Genomic DNA, 25,728 nt, shown 5'->3' with positions numbered 1-25,728 from the left:
CTTTTCGTCATTTGTTTGTTGAGGACAGAAAGCACGATGAGTCTGGTTCATAAAAGTATTTTATTGAAATTGTACATTTTATTTTATTTTTTTTCCCCCTCCACTCTCAGCCTTGCTGAAGGCCCTGAAATTAATTTATACATCACTTTATTTATTGTCAGAGAAAAATTCACACATCAGCTGCACTTTCAGTCCATGTGCTGAAAACAAAAAGGTCTCTTCAAAGTCTTGACGTAGTCATTTTAGCCTTTGAGGGAATCTCGCTTATTTTTCCCTTCTAAAATAAGAAAGGAAAATGAAATGTTGTTAAAGGGGTAATTTATGTTCGAAAAGTAAGCTATACCTAGAAATACGGGTTAGTTTAGTGACCCGGTCTGGAAATACGTAACAGGGACGTTAAGGGATGCCTGGAACTATAAATTGCCAAAAAAAAACCTAGAACATTTCAAGATCTGAATGTTGCGCATCTTTTTGAATGAATATTTCTTTTATTAATAGAGGATTTTTAAACAGACTAGATTTACATGTGTAAGCCCTCCTGCACACATTTAAGATAAGATAAAGATGCTGGAAAAAAAGGATGGCCAGTAATCAGAGTATTAATAAATCATTATGCCAGTTAGGTGACGCAGGCCGAGAAGAGTTCAATTGCATAGCAATTTAATGTGTCCGCTCGTTTTCCGTCTTGCCCTCTCTGTTTTGAATGTGTCTGACCTCCGTTAGTGCTGTCTGGATGAAAGCACCCAAAAAAAAAAAAAAAAACTTGTTTCGTTGACTGACTGACTGCTACAGCTTGAAGAAATACGTTAAATATTACAAAGGATCTGTGTGTTTGTGCTCGTATGTTGACCGAGATCTGCTGTCAAAGCCCGTGAAGTCATTCCGCACCTCGATGACATCGCGTCCGTACTGTTCCTGGTCAATATTAAGTCGATGTATTATTACTTGGTGGGCCAACTCATAAATCCTGGAGTAAACTTGAGCTTTTCAACATTCAGTGATGTGGGACTGGAACGCACTCGTTTAACAACTAGGGGCGATTTTTAAAGTCTCCAGTCCACCTGGCATGTTTTTGGGAGATGGGAGGAACCTGGACAGACGAACACGCTGAAGTCCGCATTCACCTGATGCACAGTACGTTTTTCATCAGAAGTGTTGTTTTTTTTTCCTGTGCTTTGGACTGATTCTCATGAGTAGAAATACACGGGTGATTGTAGGAAACTGCGCATGCCGATTGGTCGAGAAATTCGGATCATTTCTTAATAATCAGCTCGAGTGACTTGGCAAAACGTCGCCCGATCACCGGAAGTGAGGAGGAACTGGAGACGATGAAAGAAAATGCTGTTCCGAAAAGATGCTATGAAGTTTGAGCGGGATTGTGATTTATTTTACTGAGTTCAAAACGGTGTTTTGTGACTCTGCGTGCATGACGTTTTCATCCTGCTTTTGAAGGGTGAAAATGCAATGCAATGCAATTTTTAAAATAACTGACCTGTGTATTTATACGAGAACAATTATCCGGCTCAGGCTCTGTGAATAAATAATAAGAGCTCATCTTGCAGTGGATAATTGTTGATTCTTATTTAAACTGACTGAGGAGGATTCTTCCTGTGGATTTATTTGAGTATTACGGTAACGGCTGTATCGACGTAGCTAAGATTAAGTAAAATTCGGGTGCTGAATGCCATCACAGCATGACCTCAGACTCCTTTCATCAAAGCACATACATACAAACTAATGTTTTTTTATTTCTTTTGCGATCACACGGGGGTAATGAAGGTGTATTAAAAGATCTTTATATATATTTTCTGCTTATTTAGATAATAATAAAGGAAGGGACCTTTTTAACTGAAACAGTTTGTGTGTAAACAGGCACTTGACCTCATTTGTCTGTCTCTCTCTCTCACTCACTCACTGATGAAGCCCTACTTTACACTCTTCACAGCGTGGACTGCACTCCTCCCCTGGAATGTCAACAGCTGCAGTCGTTGTCGCCGCTTCTCGTTCACTCGCTCGGTGTGTGTTGGATCTGTGCGTCACTGCAGGTCTCGGTCCTCCAGGTATCTGTACTCGAATGTGAAGCCCTCCTTCTTTCTCTGGCCCCATTTTTCATAGTCAAAGTAAATGTAGGTTCCCTACGGAGCGGAGCAGAAAGAACGGTTTCCACAGGTCGTCAGTCATGTCCAAACAAAATGGCTGCCATGGAGCAGTTGCTCAAGGAGAACACAGTTCCTGCCTGAGTGTTGATTTATTGTCTCAGGAAGCGTTTTATCTTATATACATCAGCCAAATCAAATGTCTTACAGTTTACAGTTGTTCAAAAACGTGAGTAAAGCTCAAAATCCTTATAATAGTTTTTATTTCCATGCATTGGGAACACTGCACATTATATTCTACATCAAAACAGGAAGAAAAATGTATCAATATTTTAATTACTTTACAGAAAATGAAGAAAAATGAACGTTGGGCTGTTCAAAAAAATAGCAGTGTCTGCATTTTTCATTACAAACTCCAAATATTTACTGTATAAACTGAAAAAATCTTAAGGATTTAGTATTCCTGTGAATCACTAAACTAATATTTAGTTGTATAACCACGGTTTCGGAGAACTTCTGGCACCTGTGAACAGGTATTCCAGCCCAGGATGATTTGACAACATTCCACAATTCCTCTGCATTTCTTGGTTTTGCCTCAGAAACACTATTTTTGATGTCACCCCACAAGTTTTCTATCGGATTAAGGTCCGGGGATTGGGCTGGCCACTCCATGACTTTCATTTTGTTGGTCTTGAACCCTGATGCTGCTCGCTTACTGGTGTGTTTGGGGTCGTTGTCTTGTTGAAACACCCATTTCAAGGGCATTTCCTCTTCAGCATAAGGCAACATGACCTCTTCAAGTATTTTGATATATGCAAACTGATCCATGATCCCTGGTATGCGATAAATGGGCCCGACACCACAGTAAGAGAAACATTCCCATATCATGATGCTTGCACCACCATGCTTCACTGTCTTCAGAGTGTACTGTGGCTTGAATTCAGTGTTTGGGGGTCGTCTGAAAAACTGTCTGCGGCTCTTGGACCCAAAAAGAACAATTTTACTTTCATCAGTCCACAAAATGTTTTTCCATTTCTCTTTAGGCCAGTCGATGTGTTCTTTGGCAAATTGTATCCTCTTCAGCACGTCTTTTTTTTAACAGTGGAACTTTGCGGGAGCTTCTTGCCGATAGATTAGCTTCACACAGGCGTCTTCTAATTGTCACAGTACTCACAGGTAACTTCAGACCGTCTTTGATCACCCTGGAGCTGATCATTGGCTGAGTCTTTGCCATTCTGGCTATTCTTCGATCCATTCGAATGGTAGTCTTCTGTTTTCTTCCACGTCTCTCTGGCTTTGCTGTCCATTTTAAAGCGCTGGAGATCATTTTAGCCGAGCAGCCCATCATTTTCTGCACTTCTTTACAGTATACGTTTTACCTCTCCAATCAACGTTTTAATCAAAGCACGCTGTTCTTCTGAACAATGTCTGGAACGACCCATGTTTCTCAGGTTTTCAGAGAGAAATGGATGTACAACATGTGCCGGCTTCATCCTTAAATTAGGGCCACCTGACTGACATCTGTTTTTTCACAGAATGAATGACCTCACTAATTAAACTCCACACTGCTGTTATTTTGAACATGTCCCTTTCACTTAATTATTCGATTACACAGACTCAGGAGCATGCATATCATGAATGTTGGATCTGTTGGTTTTCTATGACTCTACTACACCTACTGGTAAATTATTTGGCATGTAGTAATATAATTTCCACCAAAAACAGTGATTGATCTGGTTAGTCGTGTTGGACTGCTATTATTTTGAACACAAGTGTATATAACCGCTATGTTAGAAATGAAACACTTCGCAACATGCAGATATCAGAAATCTGGAATGAAATAAACAAAAACGTGGGTTTATTGATATCATATCGCTTATCCTCCCTGTATTATGCCACTCTCCCCAATGGAGAACAACCGTGCAATATTGTTATAAAATATTGCACGTTGTCAAGACAACACATCACACGTCAGAGCTGATGCAAAGATCGAATGACAACTTTTCTGTTGTGCATGCGCAGACGGGGTTAATTCAGTGCTTGGTTGAAGCACTAAATAAATAAAGAGGCGACCAAAACTTCATTATGTTTTCATACAAGAGAAAAACAGACCAACGGACATCGAAAAACTGGAAAAGAGACACATCAGAGACGTAAACCTTCCACGCTAGTGAGTGACTGACTGACAGTTTGTACATAAACATGGTGGCGAGGTTTGCTTCATTAAAAGCAGGAGATTTAAAAGAGACGGACGCGCTGAACCCATGAAAGGCTCCATAAACTTCCCTGGATATTCTTCACACGTGTTTAAAGGAGAAAAACAGACCAACGGACATCGAAAAACTGGAAAAGAGAACAAGATTTGTCAAAGTTCTACTTGGAGGTGAGGGAAAGTGACGGGGACTTTTACAAGAGGACTTCACTCAGCAAAGCCCTTTTGTTTGGAACAACTGCAATGTAACAATGTACTACGACCAAAAGTAACTGAACTTGAACCGTCAACCTGGATATAGCTTGTACTGTATCCAAGTTGGGTTGTTCAGGCTTTTTGGACTTGTACAATTTTTATTGTTAAAGCTTTGACTTTGTACATTGGATTGACTGATAGAACATTGACGTGCATTCAGTATTGGTAAGTTACCGCCCTGTTCTTAACTTTTTGTAAAATCTAGAATTGTTCCGTCACACGTGTATGTATAATAATGGCTTTTTTCAGGGTCTGTCAGATACATTCCATTCATCTACTCGTCTTTGACTCGTTCAGGATCATGCTTGCCGAATGGAATATACCACTCAAAGCCAGCCGATATTTATTTAAATAATTAACATTATTTTTTCGCGGTCCAGCTTCTATCAAATCCTGCGCTCTGATTGGCTGGGGAGCGGGTCCGTATCCTAAGATACGGACCCCGGTTATGGACCTCTGGCGACTCGCTCGTTCGCAACAACAAACATCGTAGCAATTTTTGTCAACATTTATTTTCGCATTTCTCAGGAGAATGGCATTAATTTTACAGCACGGATAGCGATAACGACAGTGTTCACAGCGAAAGCGAGCTTTACTACCCTGAGGAAGAAGAAATAAAAGAAAACATTTCAGGAAAAAGCTAAAAACCTCTAACTGTTGCTAACGCCGAGCAAAAACATGGCTGAATCCTGAATGACTCAATTTTGTATAAATAGGGGACTACATAGGCGGCAAAATGTAGTTTTTTTTTCCTGCCATGGAAGTGCACTTGTATACTGAGGAGGAAGCCATTTGAATGAGGATTCAAAATGGCGGCTCGGCTCGGTTTTCCCTTTCGGGCGCTCTCGTTTTCTGTTAGAATTTGGGAAAGAAAAAAATATATATATTATTTACCAGCTTAAGGTCGGTCCGTATGGTGAAATACCGTGACCTCGACCCAGAGGGCCTCGCTCAGTACTTTCAAGACTTCGGTCACGGTATTTCACGATACGGACCTCCCAGCTGCCAAATAACGTGCGTGTGTGTATATATGTTATGATGAAGTGAAGTTGATTGACAAGTTGTTTGGAGTTCTCCATTTATAGCTCTTGAAATAATTTAGAAACTCCGAACCTGTTCGAATTCATCGGTGATGGTCTTGGGTTCCTCGTGTCTCTGGAACCACATCATGTATTTCGTGTGGAATCTCCAGGACTGCTTCTTCAGGGCTTTTGCTGACAGATACTGCGCCTTTGTGCCCTAACAATACACACTTGATGGTCAGACCCGTACTTGACGGAGCACAACAGGGTTCGTATTCTTTCACCTGTAAAGACACGGACGGACAGACAGACGCTCGCTCACCTCCAGGTAGTAGAAGATGAAAAAGAGGGTCTCGGTGGAGAGTCTCTGGTAGAAGTCAATGGAGTCGCAGTGATGAGGAGGAGTGTGATGGTGGAAAGGCAAAAGAGGGCACGGAGTCCTCATCACGTATTGCCTACACACACATTTTGGAGAGTTGTCATTTCTGCTATGTAATAATATTTGACAATGAGCACCTTCTTTTCATGGTCGCACTACGGTACCTAACCGTATAAAACCTTCCGAGTGTATGGTATGAGTACCTGATCCTTTCTGAATCTGATGGGAGGGGCATGTGCGCCCAGGCTGCCTCCTGCATGATCTGCTGATACAGTTGCTCTTTAGAGAGAGGGCAGGGGCCGAGAGGACATGCACCCAGAGTAGGTGGAAGATTCACCTCGGTCACGGCCGGCTGGGGGGGAACTGGGGGGCCAGGGGCAGCTGAAGATCCCGGAAACAAATCTGGAACAGAAACACGTTGCTGTGTTGAAGACTTTTTTTTCTTAGGATAGCTCCATGACGCTATACGACGGTATTGTATTAAAGCGTGTTCTGTAACGTACCTCGTTCTGTCAGGTGAAGTGGTGGGATTTCTTCATCCAGGCCCGAACCGAGAGCTGCTCGCTCAGCCATCGCCTTCAGAGAGCTCAAAGGCTCAGGAGCCTAAACGTACATTCGCAGTGTTAAGAACGGCTGCACCGTTTCATCAGATTGTTTTCCGCTGTTCACGTTGAAGGTTTATAACCTGAAACACAAACCTTTATCGCCTCTGTGCTGGGTGTGTACGAGTGCGGGCCGTTCAGTAAACTCCCACCACCGGGGGTGCTGTCTGAAAACGAAGGAGACTGCGAGGTGGGAGGCAGAGTGATGGAGCTCAGCAGGGTCGGGCCGTTATCCAGACTGAAGGAGAGACAGAGACGAGGTGAGAATCAGAAGCAGAAACTGGAGAGCTGTATCAGAACAAGTGACGTGTCTTATTCCGACGTGTTCTCGGTGACCCGCCTTTTTTTTTTTCACAAGCCAGCTTACTTTTGATTGGCCGAGGAGCTGGTGGAAGAGGGCTGGCTGCTCTGGGATAGGCTGGCGCTGCTGAGGGAGGAGTCTGAGCTGCTGTCGGCCACCACGGCGCTGTACGCTAGAGAGTCTTAACGTCAAACATCACTCAGATTAGACTTACAGCCTCACGCATTTCGTTAGCCATCACACACAGCGCCAACTTAATTTAATGATGAGCTACTTAACATCACCACCTACTACACGGCACTCGTTATCTTTGCCATGCTCTGCTGAAGTGGGTGGGGCTAAATTGAGAACAAGTGTTGCCAGGTAACCCAGTGGAAAAACGAAATGATCTAAGATGCAAATTAGTTGGTACTTTTATTGTGATTTTGGCAAACGGTAAAAAAAAAAAAAAATTCCCTGTGGCACGTTCTCATCCTCGAATAATTTACAGATTGGACCGCGACTTCCGAATTTCATATGTAGCTCCACCCCAGAAAATAATTCCACTGGGCTTTACTCACTTGTTCCTCCATTTTGTTTCACCACACTGGGCGGTCGGGCAGGTGCCACACTCCCCATGATGCCCCCTGATGACGCTGTACCGCCCCCGTTTCCAGGGCCCATGCTGGCTCCGCCCCCTGGCACTGTGCCCACTGGACTGATGGGTAACTGTGCTGCTCCCTGGTGAGTTGACTGCGATGGTCCAAGCCCCAAAATACCCCCAGAGGAGCCCATCGGCACTGTCCCGTTAGCATTAGCCGTAGAATTAGTGTTCGCGTTTGCGCCGCCCACCGCTGAAACAGTGCTGCTGTTGCTGCTGTTATTTCCTGCAGGTCCACTTGGGCCACTGCCAGCTGCTGCCTGGGCGTAAGGAGTGGACATCGAGCTTGAAATAATGGCGGCCATACTGCTGGGCATCATGCCCGGCATACTGCTGCTCGTCACAGCTGTACCTGCTTTGCCCACGTTAAGCCCTGCTGATGTCAGCGGCTGAGAGTTAGAGGTGGGCAGGGCCAAGGGGGTGGTTGAAGAGGGCAAATTCGGGTGGCTGGGCGGGCTGGATGTGCTGCTGGACGTCACAGAGGAGGAAGAGGAAGAAGACGACGATGACGAGGAAGAAGACGAGGAGGAGGACAGCTTGCCGTGCGGATGCTGCTGCACCGCACTGCTGAAACTGCCCAGGAGAGTGCTGCCCCCGGAAGCGGAAGCAGTTCCGCCAACAACAGCTGCCATGGAAACGAGGGATGAGGTGGAAGAAGAGGAAAAGCCTGAGGAGGAAGAGGAAGAAGAGGAGAAAGAAGACAGGGGATTGCTGCTCTTCACTGGTGACTGAAGAGAGAAAAGAAGAGAGAATTGTCAGCACACAATAGGAAATATAATAATAATTAATATTCTGCTGTGTTCTAAATGGTCAAGGTGGCAAAAGCGTCCGGACCCCACCTGGCTGACTTCACTGTCAGTAGATCGGCCTCTCTTCTTCTCCTCATCAGGGATCTCCTGAACACACAGACCATTAACTAACGACTAAATCCCAATTTTCTAAACCAGCTCTGTGATCTGCACCGGGCCCTGTCCTCAAAAGGCCTCGTCCCAAATCAACTCTCATCTCTACCTACAAGCTGTGTCGCAAATCAGCAAATCCTCATCCTATCTTTAGTCGAGTTCCTGTACACGGGCTTTGTCCCAAATCTTTATATTTAGAACTCGTCCTAAATCATCTCCACTCCACCCTGTTCCACAGAGCTCTCGCTCATATCCACCAAAACTTCCTAAAAAGGTGATGCACACAAGCATGAGGACTGACAGGACTGACTCCTCGGCCATGAGGACTCCAATCCTGTTGCGACAGATGGTGATGATTTCATAAATGAATATTGAAGGAGACCGTGCGGTGCAGTAAAGATCTGCATGCTGACGTCATTGATAAGATTGGAGTTTCGGAGCTGCTTTGTTGAATTACTCCTCGGCTGATAAGATTCGGATAAACACACCCGCTTTTAATCCGTTGGAGCTTGTAAACGAATTTAAAAAAAGATAGGAGAAGGAAATTACCGTGGTCGCCGTGGCTGAAGATGGAGGGATGGGAGAGGAGGACGTGGTGGAGGTGGGAGTGCTCATCTCTTCTTCATTGTGTCCCTGTGGAGACGTGGCCAACATCGCTAAGAGATCGAGAGAAAGAGAACGGTGGATATGTTTCAACGATCCCAAAGCTATTGTACAGATATCTACACCAGCTTTAAGCAGGAGGTTCAGCCATGCGCGCGCGCGCACACTTACGGATGTCTTCGAGGTCGAGGTCGTCGTACAGAAACTCGTTCTCCTTAAAGTCGGGATCCTGTGAGGAGTCGATGTAGTAATCCACGTCGTCCTTGATCTTATGGATCGCCTCCACCTGTACGGGGGGAATAAAGACACGTCACATGACCGTTACGTGAAAGAAATGCAAAGATCATCGGCAGAATAATCAGCTGCTTGATTTTGGAAGGAAGAATTAACCGTTATTCGTTGAAGGGGAAGTGAATATCTGCGAATAATGACCGAGACGTCGCCTGGGTTATTCCACGAAATCGAGTCGGCTGTAAGCCGTGGAGGACGAGACTGAGTGGAATAACCGTTTTATTCGATCCGCATTCACTGGATTTTGAGAAACGGGGCATTTTTAGTTTTTGCAAAGTGGATAAATAAAAACTTGATCCGAAACATCTGACAAAATAATTTCTGCTTAGAATGTAAACAAACCGGCAAAATGACAGGAGCAATTTGTGAAAAATGCTTTTTTTTTTTAACATTTATTTTTTATTCTGGCCACAAGATTTAAGACATTTTCCTTACATCACCACCTCTTCTTCTTCTTCTTCTTTACATGAGTTATACATTACCAATACAGGAAAAAAGGAAATAAAACTTATGTATTTTGATGAAGACCTTAAGGGTCGTAATATCAACGACAATTTTCTATTATGGCCATGGATTTTATGCATTTCAGTATTCTTGTAACAGGAACAATTTGAACATGAGGGGTTCCACACTTCACAATTCAAAAAATGAAATTAAACATACAAAATTACACAGTCACAATATTAATCATTATTTTTTTCGCGGCCCAAATCCTGCGCTCTGATTGGCTGGCGAGCGGGTACGGACCCTGGTTACGGACCTCTGGCGACTCGCTCGTTCACAACAACAAACATGGTAGCATTTTTTGTCAACATTTATCTTTTCTTTATAAGTATCAAAAATCTTATAAATGTTTGCCAGCGGCGGCACGGTAGTGTAGTGGTTAGCGCCGTCGCCTCACAGCAAGAAGGTCCGGGTTTGAGCCCCGTGGCCGGCGAGGGCCTTTCTGTGCGGAGTTTGCATGTTCTCCCCATGTCCACGTGGGTTTCCTCCGGGTGCTCCGGTTTCCCCCACAGTCCAAAGACATGCAGGTTAGGTTAACTGGTGACTCTAAATTGAGCGTAGGTGTGAATGTGAGTGTGAATGGTTGTCTGTGTCTATGTGTCAGCCCTGTGATGACCTGGCGACTTGTCCAGGGTGTACCCCGCCTTTCGCCCGTAGTCAGCTGGGATAGGCTCCAGCTTGCCGGCGACCCTGTAGAACAGGATAAAGCGGCTACAGATAATGAGATGAGATGTTTGCCAGCATTTCTCAGGAGAATAGCATTAATTTTGCATTATGGATAGTGATAATGACAGTGTTCACAGCGAAAGCGAGTTTTACTACCCTGAGGAAGAAGAAATAAAAGAAAACATTTCAAGAAAAATGAAAGCTAAAAGCCTCTAACTTGCTAACGCCGAGCAAAAACATGGCTGAATCCTGAATGACTCCTGTGTGTATAAATAGGGGACTACATAGGCGGCAAAATGTATTTTTTTTTTTTCCTGCCATGGAAGTGCACTTGTATACCGAGGAGGAAGCCATTTGCATTACAGCCGTGAATGAGGATTCAAAATGGCGGCTCGGCTCAGTTTTCCCTTTCGGGCGCTCTCATTTTCTGTTAGAATTTGGGAAAGAAAAAAATATATATTATTTACCAGCTTAAGGTCGGTCCGTATGGTGAAATGGGCCGAGGTCATGGTATTTCACCATACGGACCTCCCAGCTGGTAAATAATATATGTATTAATGAGCAAAAAAAGTTTTCTTATCTCTTTAACATAACCAGTCCATTTAGACCATATCCTAAAAAATTTCTCCGTCTGTATTCTGAGAGAGTAGGACAATTTTTCCATGACACACATATCTTGAGTCACATCTAACCATTCTTCTATAGTAGGAGGAACTTAGTCTGGTTAACACCAGACCATATCACAAGTGAAATATGGTCTGGAATCCGCCTATTGAATTTCTCGTAGGGGAGGTGTGGTTTACGATTGTCAAAGGCCATTTATTGGACGTTGCGAATGTCTATCATTTGGCGTATACGTAGCCCATGGCCAATCATGGCAGTTGTACCCGGTGACGTAGTAAGAGCGACGAAAAGGCGAAGAAGAGAAGGAAAGAGAAGGCAAAACAAAAATAGACTGTAACGCCAAACGCTGTTCTTTTTTTAAAACAAACTTTCGCTCTAAACTATTCAGAACAGTGTCTAAAGCTTGATCGAAAGTTTGGTTCGTATCGCTCGCCGCCATGTTAAATGTGATCCGTAAACAGTCCCAAATAAACTACAAGCTTCCGTTTGTCGAGTAGTACGCGTCCCCGTCTTTCCACCCCTCCCCACTCTCTGATTGGCTCCCTAACTCAGGCGAGCCTTTAGACCATAGTTTCCATGCTGTCTTTTCAGATCGGAACGATTGTGCAAAGCAGCATGGGATTTCCCAGGCTAGGAGGAACTGGTTTTAACCACCTTCTTGAAATCGTCTTTTTGCTTGCAGCCAAAAGTATAAGCAGCAATTTTTTTATCTCCATAGACCCATCCGTCAAAAGCAATATTCCCTAAATATAAAGTGTCAAACCTATGGGAATGTTTACCCCAAAGATAGCTTCCAGATGAGAGTGTATTTCTCTCCAGTATACAGTTAAAACTGGGCATTCCCAAAAGACATCAAAGTGATTGGCTTCACTGTTTCCACAAGCTCGCCAACAACCTGTGTTCGGTTTTAGTGTTCGTTGTTGTAATGGTGTAATAAAAAATCTTGACGGATTTTTCCAACTATATTCTCGCCATGTATTTGAGCATGTTGTCTCCTACTGTAATATACATAATCTTCTGAAGACAGTGCGAGACCACATTCCTTTTCCCATTTCTGTTTGATATACAATGTATTGTGAGAGCTGGCTTGGCGTAGCCCAGAGTACAGTTTAGATACAACCTTAGTACATATTGATTAGGGCTGTAACGATACACCCAACTCACGATTCGATTCGTATCGCGATTTTTGACCCACGATTCGATACACCCACGATTTTTTAAAATGTATTTTTAAAGTAGTAAATTTGACTTAACATTTACTTACTTACATTAACTATTTAATAACAAATAATTCAGACCACTGCAGAGAATGAGTAATATGTATGCAAAAATGAACAAATGTATATCCAAAGATTGTTTTATTTCTCAGAATACTGTTGAGCCGGAAGCTCTGTTTTTTTCGGTTCTGAAAAAGTCATTTTTCCAAATTGTGTAAATCCGTTAAGATTTTTTTTTGGGGGGGTGGCTCTCTCACTGTCTCACTCTCATAGGGCCAATGATTTTCTGTGATCGCGGAAAACAGATGGAAATTACGGAATTTTTATGGTGAAACGTTGCTCGCGTGTCAAAATGTAACTGCCGCAGAAGGCTTCCGCCCAAGCAGACATGCCTTCAGTGTTGCCAGATATTGCTAACGTTTTCCACCCCAAAATATGTTCAAAACCAGCCAAAAAGCACCTAAACCCGCCCAATCTGGCAACACTGCATGCCTTTCCGGTCAAGTGATTGTGATTGGCTTGTGGCACACCTAGCCAGCCAATGAGCTGCTTGTTTACAGACTCGCTCCCCGCGTCGCAACCAGAATGGCGACCGCTTAAAAGAAATGAATGCTCTGCCAGTGGCGAGTGTGGACGTTGCGTGACTCGCAGAAGATTGTCGCAGGTCGGCGAAAAAACGACTTACTAATAGATATAAAAAATAAAAGTAATTTAAGTAAGTTTAAAATGTAATTTAAATAAAAAGTAAAGTATTCATAAATTGAAGTTTGGAAGCGCCTCTGTTTTTGGGCTGAGAAGTTTGAAAGGGTGTACCGCGATTCTGCCTTCTTGTATCGTGACACGGATCGTGGCTCTGCGTATCGCGATTTTGATACGCATATTGTTACAGCCCTAATATTGATGAATTGCTTGCTTTTCTTAAAGGGGTCCAAAATATAACATATACGGTTGCTGATGTGACAAAGTAACGTATTCATAAGTTTCTCTCAAATTTATGTACTAGAAAACAACGAAATATCTTGGTAATTGTAAATATGATACTTTATTAATAGTCGGTACACTAAACCGCACAAGAGTCGCCATTTTTAAAAGACCGTGACATCAGCCCTACCCACTGCACTAGTGGAACTCGTGTAATCATGGCGTCGGGCGCATCAAGTGAAAGCGACAGCTCTGTCGAATCGTACGAAGAGATCCCGCAAGACACACTGCAAGCAGGCTATGGCTTAGAAGGGTACCAGTTTGAACCTAGGAGAGGTACTCTCGACTCCGGTGATGACGAAATAAGAGAAGAAAGCTCGGATGACAGCGAGGATGAGACCGATACTGATGCTGAGCGTGGGGCAGAGCGTCTGCGTGCAGGTGACACGGCGTGGTGCTCGTGCGGAAAATGTAACGTGGAGTTGCTCACGAGTCCAGCAGAATTTATTTGCTGCAATGAGATAGGCGCCACCCGTGGACTTGCGAAATCGTTGCAAGAGGCAGAAACAGGTATTTCCAACCTCAATGAGCCATACTGTTTATTTACAACTGGGCACATACATACATCATAAGTGTTACGCAGAGAAAATTAAGGTGCATTCTGATTGGATAAAATTAATATCATGGCGGGCTGTTCAAACTGCGGAAATAGTTTGCTCGAGCTACTTTCAAAACACTATAACTTTCCAACCTTAGAACAAAAAACTTTTGTAAGTCTTGAATAAGGTTCGTCATTGTGTGTTTTATTGTTATATTTACTCTATATATTGCCCTCTGTTCCCCTTTAAATACTTCTACCATACCCGTATTTTCTAACTCCGGTGACCTGGCTATGTTTTCATTGAAGTGGTGTCTGAAAAACGCTATCATAATAATAACTCTTGGGGGGAAAAAAAAATTTCTTACAATCAAATACTTTTATGCCATGTTTTGTCTCTTTTTGGGATTTTGTTTTCAGAGTCGTTTTTATTTCGTCCTCGGTTAGTTCAGCAACACGCGCCGCCATTTTGTTTTTCTCTACTCACGGTATATGAGCGGATATTTTAGTAGTAGATTAGCCAAGCAGAGCGCGTATCCCGATATTCACTGAGCCGGAGGTGGATCATTGTTTTAGTATAAGTATACAAGTGATTTATTTTTTAAAAATCTCATCTCATCATCTCTAGCCGCTTTATCTAGTCTATCCCAGCTGACTACGGGTGAAAGGCGGGGTACACCCTGGACAAGTCGCCAGGTCATCACAGGGCTGACACATAGACACAGACAACCATTCACACTCACATTCACACCTACGGTCAATTTAGAGTCACCAGTTAACCTAACCTGCATGTCTTTGGACTGTGGGGGAAACCGGAGCACCCGGAGGAAACCCACGGGGAGAACATGCAAACTCCGCACAGAAAGGCCCTCGCTGGCCACGGGGCTCGAACCCGGACCTTCTTGCTGTGAGGCAACAGTGCTAACCACTACACCACCGTGCCGCCCTTTTTTAAAAATAGTGTTTAAAAAAATAATTTTTCAAACTTTAAAAGCAGCGTGCAAATTATAATAGCGGTGCGGCGCAGACTTGTCACTTATCTTGTTTTGAAATCGAGAAAATCAATCACAATTCCACCTTCCCTTTGACAGGGATCCCAGCAGTAATTGAAAAAAATAGAGGAATGTAAGAAACTATCAGCAGGGGTCAAGGGCGCTGCAAGCCCCCTGAAGCTGTTGAGATTTTAACATTTAAAGATGCTATAGAACACATTTTTTACATAGATTTAACATAGAAAAGCAACAGAATTTAACAATAATGTGTATCTATTTGATGCCATATTTTGTAATCAATAACATAAGTGGCAAAAAAAATTATTTCTAAAAATTAGATGAAAATGTAGCTTTGAAGAATATACTTCTTCTAACCCGGACACTGTTCCGCTATCTCTTTTATGGACGATGTCTTTTTTCCACGACATAGTCAGGGCTGTGAAATTGTAAATAAGAAATCCGAGGAAAAGGGGGGGTCCTGGGGGCACAGCCCCCCAGCATAAGCTGGGGGTCTGGGGCCCGCAGGGCCCCAGACACCAAGCCATTTTAGGTGTTATATGGTGTATTCTGAGCATTTCCTGCAAGTAAAAAATTGATCTCAACAAGTAAATATTTGACTAGTCTTGGTCTTCATTTTGCCATATAAAATACCTATCAACAGTTTTCTCTTTTAAAATGAAAGATCCATGTAAAATACCTTGAAATATCTAATAAGTGCCTATGTATTTTATCTCTTAATCAGTAAAAAAAAAATGTGTAAATAACAATTTAAAGAAATGTTAATAAAAGAAAACTTTGATAGGCCTTTCAAAATGACTTTGTGAAAAATCATGCTCAATATTTAAGTGAGAGATACCTGTTGTCTTCCAAATTACACTTAATTCTTGTATTATGTCCTGGCTTTTTCCAAGAATCTGTCACAATGCCTCTTGTCTACAGAGCAAAAGTTTAAAAAAACTAATGTTTCTTATCTAATATATTATTTACATCTTTTACTTCTGGCTCCTTCTGTTCCTCTTTGCATCACTCCCAGCTATTTCTTTCAATTCATCTTTCAGTAAGGCTATTAGTTATTAGTTCTATAGTATTCGCATTCCTCTATTAAAGCTATTTACAAAATGTTCATAGTCTGTCAAACAGCATCTAATGAAAGTCTTTTAATTTTCTTTTCTTTAACACCATCTGTTTCAGTTTTGCAAACTTGCTCTTTTCCATCTTTTCCTTCAGTCTGTCTGTGTGTTCTTTTCTAGCCCTCTTTACATCTCTCTCAAACACCTCCTTAGCTTTCCTTTTTGATGGCATCTTAACTATGTCTGATCTTACACCCTGTAAGTACAAAATTCACGTATGCGGTGCCAGGTCACGCAATAGCTATTTTTAGCTCTGTTATTCGCAGTCAAGACGTGTTCCACGCTCAGCTGGCATAAAACTCCGCGAGTCCGGCTGTATTGAGCCGCCGGTCTCGTGCAAGGCGATTAAAACCGACTAGACCCCCCCCCAATGATTTTTAATGCAAAAATAGACGTTTTGTGAAGATGATATTTTTCGCGACAGAATCCGCGGAAATTTCACAGCCCTGCATATTGAATTAAGTTCAACGCATTAGAAACAAAAGCACGAACGGAGTTAAAACACATTTTCTAGCAAATGGGCGCAGCCATATTGTTTTCTCGTTCTATCGCGTACAGTCTCGCCGTATTTACATCAATTTAACTTCCGAGTGTTCCCGAATGTCAACGAGAACAAACGAAGCTGACAAAAACATCGCTAAACAAGCAAACCAAATCAGAACGTATTCTGCTGGTCATTTTACTTAAACATTTTTAACGGATATACAAGAGATTTAAAAAAAAAAAAAAAACACCACCACTTTGGCTAGAAAAATAGCGTAATTCCGCTAAATAGCGGATGTCTGGGATCCCTGCTTTGAATAGCTTTCAACCAAACTTCGTAGCACCTTTAGTGCTTTGAGGAACAGCGTTTTCTTCCAGACTGTGTCATTCTTCCTCACTTACAGTGACGAAGTGATTCGGCCGCCATTTTGCTGAGTCGCTTGAGGTGATTATTGAGAAATAGTCCGGATTTCTCGTCCAATCATGAATATTTGTGATTGAAAAATTCTCACCTGCACCGAGTCGTTGTCTAACATCCTTAAGATGGTCTCCAGCATACGGATGTGATACCGGTGTCTCTCGATCAGCTTCTTCAGCTCGTCAATACGATCCTGCTTCTAAACACACACACACTTTTATGACCTACAGAATATTTACAGGACCAAGCAGCACCGTGATAAGTCATCGTGCGGTTTCAACATGGAGCCGCAATCTCAGCGATAGCACCAGAAGCAATGGCCGAATCCCATTTCACCCCTTGGACCAACCCCTTGGCCCTTCCCCTCCATTTTGCGCGTTCACGTGAAGGGGTAGGGGTATCCCAATCCCAGTTAACGCGGAGGGGAAGGGGTAGGGCTTCTGTACCCCTCCAAACGGAGATTTTCCTGGAGCTGACTCCAAACGAAGGGGTTTGAGTGATTTCCCACAATGCCATGCGGATTTCAGCGAGATTTCATGCGGATTTCAGAAAGATGGCGGTTCCCGCGGCGAAAGATTGTCATAAATGTGTTTTCTCCATTATTTACGTGTTTTAAGTTGTTATCCAGAGGAAACACGCCGCTTGATTCGCTTTCGAGCTGAGAATGAGCAGCGATTTCTGAAATCCAAGCTGCTGCTAAAAAGCTTTGGGAGTGAGTATTGTTTTCGGTTGCTTGACTACGTACGTTTTGTTCTGTTATTCTCGCTTTTATTGTTTACATGAGTGTTCTGACACCTCATTCTGTCGGATGTGGTGCACGAAGCGCCAAAGATATCCCATTCAGTGGTGTTAGTTAACAAATCACACCCTGCCAGCAGAGATTTCTGCCTCTGGCTCTGACTGTAGCGGCTGGTCGCAGCCAGTGACGCATTTGGTCGCGTTTTGCTAACGTAAACGCTGACGGAGGTACGCGATGACGTATGCGATCGTTGAAGGGCTATCCCAATACGTAGGGGTTGAATTTCAAGCCCTATCCCTTGTAGCTCAGTTTCAAGGGGAAGGGCCAAGGGGAAGGGGGAGGGGGAGGGGTAGAAATTAGAATTGGGATTGGGCCAAAGTGTGAACTCCGATTCAAGGCAAAAAAAAAAAACCTTGTCATATATGACCTCTTATTAAACATTTATACAGACATTATAAAGAAACGCAAGCTGGGAAGGAAGTCGTAGAGATGAGTGCTGCCCCTGGTGAGAGGATGTGACTCGGACAATTTGCTCTTCTACCCTCAAGCAGCAACAGTTTGCACAAGAGCCCATGATAAAAGTGGAATGTTTTAAACAGAGGCAGATCTTGTGAGTGCGTTTAGTGTTGCTGTGCATGAAATCGCGACACGTTTCGGCTCTGAAGCGCCTTCCCGTGGATGTCCAGCTATACGGATCTCAGAACTGAGAGACAGACAAAGACTGACACGGTGAGACACACTGACCTCCTTATCTCCTTTTTTCTTCCTCGTCTGAACAGACAGAGACTCCACCTCGCTCTCAAACTGATCCACCTGCATGTTCAGAGTATCGATGGTGTTCTACAGAGACACAAGAAAACGCATGAATGACCTCGACAGTGGGCGGCACACTCCTCATCAGTACTCACTGTTCATGCAGGTCTTTTCAGCAGGAGACGCTTTACCGTGAGCCACTGTTCTGTTTCCTCCTTCTCCTTCTGCGCTGGATCCACCTTCTGAGCCAAACCCAGTCCTTCTTTAGAGTACGCCTTCGTCTTTGTCTCCCGTTCTACCACTTTAAAGCGTTCCATTTGCTACAGAAACACAACGACGGGTTGATTATTTACTTTCTGGTGATTTACCTCAAACTCTTGGCAGTAATTTCATGAAATAATTCATTGTTTCTGACCGTTTCGATGAGTTTCCGGTTCTCCACGAGCTGCCGTTTGTCTTTGATCTCGTTTGACGCCACCCATGACTTAATCTGGTCTCGGAGTCTCTGTGAACGAGACGTTGAGGGACAGAATGAGCCCCGAACACACACACACAGTGGTTCAGGCCAGCGTTCTAAAACTGCCAAGGGAGTGTGAGAAACACCACACACTTCACAGAAGAATAGACGGAGAGATCAGAGGCTGCAAGGGAAGGAAGGAAGGAATGAAGAAGAGGTGCTGATAGGGAGAGGGACAAATTCTCACCTGGAGCTTTTTAATCTCCTTCTTGAGGTCCGCTTCGTATTTCTCCTTCTGGTTGGCGTTGGCTGCATTGTGAAGCTGTTGAACAAAGAACACACTCTTTATTCACCAACACCATCATCATCATCAACTGTTTATACGGTCATATCTGCTATATTTATACTTACACTGAAAATTCTGCTCATACTGCCATATTTATTTATTTATATTGATAATTACTATACTGTCAGACTGCTGTTCCCGTTTACATTGTTCATTCTGTTGATATTGTCATTCGTCACATTTAAATTTATACCGTTAATTCTGTTCACACTGCCGCATTTGCACTTTCTGGATTGCCACTCTTTTCTTAGATAGCTTTAGCATGTGTGTGTGGAAATAACCCCCCCGTTTTTTTTTTGTTTGTTGTTTTTTCCTTTTTAAAGTTTATATCTTGTACCTATATTTTATATTTCATGTTTATTACTGTTTGCACTGCGGATAAGAGGGAAACGCAGTTTCAATTCTCTGTATGTCCTGCACATATGGCATTATTGACAATAAAGTTAACTTGAACTTCATCATCATCATCATCATCACTGTTTCTTACAGCAGTTACAATTCCTTTCAAAGCGCAACTGACGCATGCACGCTCTGTGCCCCTCCACCGTAGTTTGGGAAATCAGGAAGTGATGTCGCTCGATCAAGCGATGTAAGCGGCGTAAGTCATGATGAAGTGCACTTCGGTAAAGAATCAACTTATATTGTTGCATTCTGACTTTACATAAAATGTGTGGTGGTGTAGTGATTAACGCAGTCGCCTCACAGCAAGAAGGTCCGGGTTCGAGCCCCGTGGCCGGCGAGGGCCTTTCTGTGCAGAGTTTGCATGTTGTCCGCGTGGGTTTCCTCCGGGTGCTCCGGTTTCCCCCACAGTCCAAAGACATGCAGGTTAGGTTAACTGGTGACTCTAAATCTGGGGTGCCATGGTAACGGCCCGCGGGCCGGATACGGCCCGATTGGTCATCACATCCGGCCCGGTGGTTCATGAGACTTTTTTTTTTTTTAAATAATAAATTAATAAAAATCGAATGTTGTGATTTTTTTTTCGTAATGATTTTAAATCTAATGTTTCAATTTGGGGCGGCACGGTGGTGTAGTGGTTAGCGCTGTCGCCTCACAGCAAGAAGGTCCTGGGTTCGAGCCCCGGGGCCGGCGAGGGCCTTTCTGTGTGGAGTTTGCATGTTCTCCCCGTGTCCGCGTGGGTTTCCTCCGGGTGCTCCGGTTTCCCCCACAGTCCAAAGACATGCAGGTTAGGTTAACTGGTGACTCTAAATTGACCGTAGGTGTGAATGTGAGTGTGAATGGTTGTCTGTGTCTATGTGTCAGCCCTGTGATGACCTGGCGACTTGTCCAGGGTGTACCCCGCCTTTCACCCGTAGTCAGCTGGGATAGGCTCCAGCTTGCCTGCGACCCTGTAGAAGGATAAAGCGGCTAGAGATAATGAGATGAGATGAGATGTTTCAATTTGATTCCATTTTCGTGTAATCCATTGGTTCGTTTTTAGCTGCTCTCTGCTTGCTGCAGCACGCGCAGGTGCAATGACCCGGATTTAATGTAGAGTAGGCTAGTTGTTGCTCGTTCACAAGCAACAACAGTCTAAAAAGAGAAAAGTTGATTCTGAGGGTCGCATCTTTCAGGAAAAATGGAGAGAGAAATACTTTTTCTGGGAAGTAGGGGGAAAACCTGTTTGTCTGATTTGTTCGCAACAAGTGGCTGTACCGAAGGAATACAATGTCAAAAGACATTACGAGACCCACGCCGACAAATACAGCCAATTCACCGGGCAACGCAGGACTGAAAAGCTAAATGAGCTTGCCTCAAACCTTCAAAAACAGCAAGCAGCTTTCTCAAAGTCTCGAGAGACACATGAAGGTTCGTTTTAATATCATACATCATCTTCAGTTCTCCTTTAATGTTAAATGCGGCTGTTTTCAAAGAGGGGTGTCTCAATATCTTTGTTGTACATTTTATTTCATGTTAGGGGCAGTGAAGGCGAGCTACATCATCGCGTGGGGGATCGCAAAAGTGTCCAAGCCATTTTCGGAGGGTGCATTCGTCAAGGATAAATACGCATCTGTTGGAATCCAATCTTTCTATCAGTCATTGCCACCAGAGTACCCAATTATCACGGCCTTTGCCGGTAAAATACTCTGTATGTTCGGGACAACATATTTATGTGAACAGGCATTTTCAGTAATGAATATTAATAAATCGAAACTGCGTAGTCGTCTGACCCATGGACATCTCAACGATGTCATGAAAATAGCAACTGCCCAGAGTCTGTCCCCCAATGTCGACAAGCTGGTAAAAAGTAAAAGACTTCTGGCTTCCACATGTAAAACGTAGCTGGTATTTCTCCCCCATGTTGCTGTGTGCTTGAGGGGGAATAAACAGGATGGGTGTGTGGAAATATATGTGGGACTTGACCAGCAAAGTTAATGTGCCATCTGTAGTTTGTTTTTATTGGTATGTTCAGTCATATTTGGCTCTTTTAAACTAATGCTACTGGATATTTAGTCACTTGACCTATTGGTGGAATTATTTACCCTGGCACTTCTTTCTTTTGACTCGTTTAGGCCTACTTGCCAATCGTTTTAATTGGCCTAATTAGGCCTATGCATTGACATGTTTTTGATGTGCAAGATCAATAAATCTGATCTAAGTCATTTACAGTTTACACTTGTGTTATTTGTGTCTTAGTCCATTTCTGTAGCATTTTTTTTTATAAATGTAGGCTACTTGCATGCTTAGACTGTTACATTTTCAGAGGGTAAATTGCTTTTGTCTGCCATGTTATTGTGCGCCTCATTTTGAGGCTATAGCTTTACAATTACTTTTGGGCGTATAGGCCTTCAAAAATCATATAAAATAATGTCTTTTTGTTGAGTTAGTGTCTGGTCTTTTCAGGCCAAAAGTGTAATTCGGCCCCCAAGGTCCCACTTGAAAAAAATCTGGCCCCCTTACCAATTTCACCCTGGCACCCCTGCTCTAAATTGAGCGTAGGTGTGAATGTGAGTGTGAATGGTTGTCTGTGTCTATGTGTCAGCCCTGTGATGACCTGGCGACTTGTCCAGGGTGTACCCCGCCTTTCGCCCGTAGTCAGCTGGGATAGGCTCCAGCTTGCCGGCGACCCTGTAGAACAGGATAAAGCGGCTAGAGATAATGAGATGAGATGACGTGTGGTGGTGTTTTTTTATACGCTTTTGATGGTCCAGAGGGGAGAAAAGACAACGTGTTAAGGTCCGGGTGTGGAAACACAAAGGCTGCACACTGGAGTGATAATGAGCGTGTTTGTTTTATTCTGAGAAAGCTGTGAGCGATGTAAAAGTGTTTATAAATAGAGTTTTGTCTCATGAACGTTCTGTATATTTACCAGCAAGTTACTGCATTTTACTGGAAAACATCTGTATGAGCTGTGCGCCTAAACAAATGTATTTATTTTGGTTATTTTCTTTATTTATAGCTAGCCACGACTGTTATCCCGAGTCCACGTCACTGAGTTAGTTTAATTTAGTTTATTGCATAGCTTTAGGCTGGAAGTGAAGTACCGAACTCAAGGAAAATACTATTTTTTTTTTGTTTTTTTTTCCTTCACACTGAATTGTGCGAAAATCTCACAATTACAAAGTTAACGCTGCTTTATTTTTTAGGGCCCGTTTACACGAGGACGCTGTCGGGTAAAAACGACTAAATATTTTATCGGAAGTGCCTTTCGTCTACACGGGGACGGCGTTTCCGAGGCTGAAAAACGGAAAAATTTGAAAACGCCTTCCAGAGTGGATAAGTTAAAAACAGCCCCCGTTGCATATCCGTCTAAACTACCCAATACGCGAAACTCTGCTCGGATCTGCTCACGTCGGGTACGCGTTTACGTCATACATATGTCATATACTGTACATGCCAGCCCGGGAAGTAAGAAAGTAAGTAAAAAAGTAAGAGCATGTCTGATTACATCGATCCAACGGACCTTCAAGCTGCTCTGGCAGCTTTAATAAACGTCCAGGAGTCCTTCGAACATCTATACCGAATCTGCACATATACCGTTAATGAACAGAGGCGGGTATAGTATGCTCTTACTTTTTTACTTACTTTCTTACTTACCATAGCCAGAGTAGTCAAAGTTTATGCGGCGCAGATGTGCAGATCAGACAAGACGGAAGACGTTGCGCATAGCGGAGGTCTTTCACAGCATCACCTAGCCGCCTGGCATGCACATCCAATTGAATTCCACACGTTTATGCGTCACCGTATAGACCCCTTTCACTGACGTCACCCGAAACCGGAAGTAAACAGACCCTGCGCCATTTTGGAAGACCAACAAACTCGTGATTAGGGGGAAATAACAGCAGCGGTATGTGAACCCACGAGAATAAAGTGGAGTGGCAAACGACTTAAACAAACAAATCTGAGCTGTTTTATTTATGATTTATTGGCCCAACAGTAGACTTGAAAGAAACCTGTGTGAGACTTGGCAAAAAACTGTGGATATAATGGATAAGTCTGTGCATGATCTGCGGACACTCTGAGGTAAGCAAACGCAAGAAATTCAGATTTAAAACATGCTAAATTGGCCCCAAGTTGATAACTGTATGAGGAGCAAGCCTCCCAGACTTCTACAATTTAATAATAATAATAATTTAGGATGGTTTGGGGCTTGCTCGCTGCTGCCAGGTTGGTTGTTGAGTAGCCTGACTGTTTTTTTTTTTCTTGCGTGTGGTATCATTGTTGACGCGAGGTTGTTTTTTGAACATGCCAATGTGGACACGATTTCCCCTGATGAGTTATGACTTCAGACGTGATGCGTGTGTGGAGTCCGTGTGATATGTGTGTAAGATAGGCTTCTCATGTGTTTGGAGATCCGCGCTCCGAGACAAGCGCAAGCACACACACACACCCCCAAGGGAAAAAAAGGGACCCCCCCGAAAATATCGGCATAGTTCGAACACTGGGTGTAAACAACAAATAGTTTACAATGTCTGGGTAGCAAACAGATGGCAGAATTGGTGTCCAGTCCTCCTTATGTTTCCATTCTCCCTTGCCCCGAGTCTTATCATATGGGTCAAACCCATCAATCACAGCCAGTTTCTCCACATACCGTGCCCTTTCTGCAGCTGGTAATGTACTCACATAACCAGAATTATCATCCATCGTGTCACTTTACTCTCGCTCGTACTTTGTTTTATATTGTGAGTGCATGTACTTGGTCTTCCAATATGGCGCCGAACAAAATCTCGCGGCGCGGTGACGTCATGTGAAAGGGGTCTATAGACGCAGATTTCCTCCTTGAAAACGGTCGTGTAGACGCGGAAAAAAGTGAGAACGAAAACGGACTTTTGCGTTTTTGTTTCAGACCGCCCCCGTGTAAAGTGGGCCTTAAATGCAGTGCGGGAATAAAATATCCACGAAAATCTTTTTTGCTGCGTCCAGCCTTATCCTTCCTGACCCGAAAGCAAGCACTCACACTCCCTAAGAAGTTGAAAAATATCCTTTTAAGGTAAATATAGGACAGATTTTTTTTCTTTGAAAAAGTGCAATTCTAATCGTGATTAAATATTTTACTCGATTGACAGCTCTAATAATAAACACGACAAGACAAACGTATCAGCTCTCACCTTTTGCCAAATGTCCTCAAACTGTTCCACTCCCTCTGCGACTTTTTTCAAACACCGGTCTATTTCACCTGTGTGTGTTCGGGGACAGAAAGCAGATTTGTCACAGCATGTAGGTAAAATAAATAAATAGTTAGATAAACACTACCTTGGTGACCTGTAACGTGCTTTACCTTGGAGTTTTCTCTTATCAGCCATGGCTTGGCTATGATACTGTCTTCATACCTTCTGTCCCTGCCAAAAAGAACACCATCAAATGCAATTATGCACTTATAATCAGCTTTATTATCATAAAAAGCGACAGAAATTCAGTCCCTGCTTATTAAAAACTCAGGTCTCGTGCACTTGTATTTATATTTACTTCCTCGTTGCAGATAAACACATCTGTTTACAGCTAGCTGGCTAAATAAACACTGAATAAGAATAAGAAGGGGAGGAAGAAGGAAATGTGCAAGCTGTCATATTTTTTTTACATCACAACAGGCAGCATTGAGAAAGCTGAACACTATCCTGAATAAATCCACATCAACCTGACGCGTTTTATCCTCCAGTGTCAGGTGTAGCGCTAGCCGAGCACAACGTCGTTAGCATGTTATTAGCATGTTTAGCTTTGCGCAGGCAGATAGCCTTAACTTTTGGGCGCTATTGCAATGTAATAAACACCTCGAAATGATCCTAAAGTCATGATTAAACCATGGAGTTTATCTCCCAGACGCCATTTTGTTCATGTTAACTCTCAGCCAATGATGCTAAGCTAACGTCATTCCGGCTGTCTAGTTTTAGCTCAAGCTAAAGCTAAAGCTAAATTAGCAAGCCTGCAGGACAGCGCACACAACACATCAACACCACACTCGTTTGTCTTGTACCTTTTCCTCAAATATGGATAATATTTGCTTATATATTTTTTCTTTCAGCCCCGACAAAAATTATTCGAACAAATTATTATAATTAAATATTGCTGGGGGTTTTTTTTTCTTCTTCTTCTCGTCACTCTCCCTCAGTACAGTAAAGATGGACGTAAAAGCCCCGCC

The 25,728-nt window shown here is 43.2% G+C and overlaps 1 protein-coding gene across 2 annotated transcripts; it reads right to left on the bottom strand.

The window, feature by feature from the left end:
- Positions 1 to 41: 41 nt before the first annotated feature.
- On the bottom strand, positions 42 to 25,728 carry cnot3a (CCR4-NOT transcription complex, subunit 3a). 2 transcript variants are annotated; one of them, XM_060921085.1, is made up of 19 exons: positions 25,564 to 25,728; positions 24,871 to 24,931; positions 24,701 to 24,768; positions 19,053 to 19,127; positions 18,764 to 18,853; positions 18,540 to 18,668; positions 18,340 to 18,435; positions 16,951 to 17,055; positions 9,184 to 9,298; positions 8,959 to 9,065; positions 8,347 to 8,403; positions 7,428 to 8,235; positions 6,934 to 7,048; positions 6,663 to 6,804; positions 6,468 to 6,567; positions 6,168 to 6,366; positions 5,908 to 6,040; positions 5,677 to 5,802; positions 42 to 2,135 (listed from the first exon to the last, which is right to left on the bottom strand). In XM_060921085.1, the coding sequence occupies exons 2-19, from the start codon at positions 24,893 to 24,895 to the stop codon at positions 2,037 to 2,039; spliced, it is 2,589 nt and encodes an 862-aa protein (XP_060777068.1). In that variant the 5' UTR covers positions 24,896 to 24,931; positions 25,564 to 25,728; the 3' UTR covers positions 42 to 2,036. The 2 variants fall into 2 exon arrangements, with proteins under 2 accessions (XP_060777068.1, XP_060777069.1); XM_060921086.1 differs by having other exon boundaries at positions 8,347 to 8,400.

Source organism: Neoarius graeffei, chromosome 5 (assembly GCF_027579695.1).
Source record: "Neoarius graeffei isolate fNeoGra1 chromosome 5, fNeoGra1.pri, whole genome shotgun sequence".
NCBI lineage: Eukaryota > Metazoa > Chordata > Actinopteri > Siluriformes > Ariidae > Neoarius > Neoarius graeffei.
This window is presented reverse-complemented; position numbering and strand designations above follow the sequence as displayed.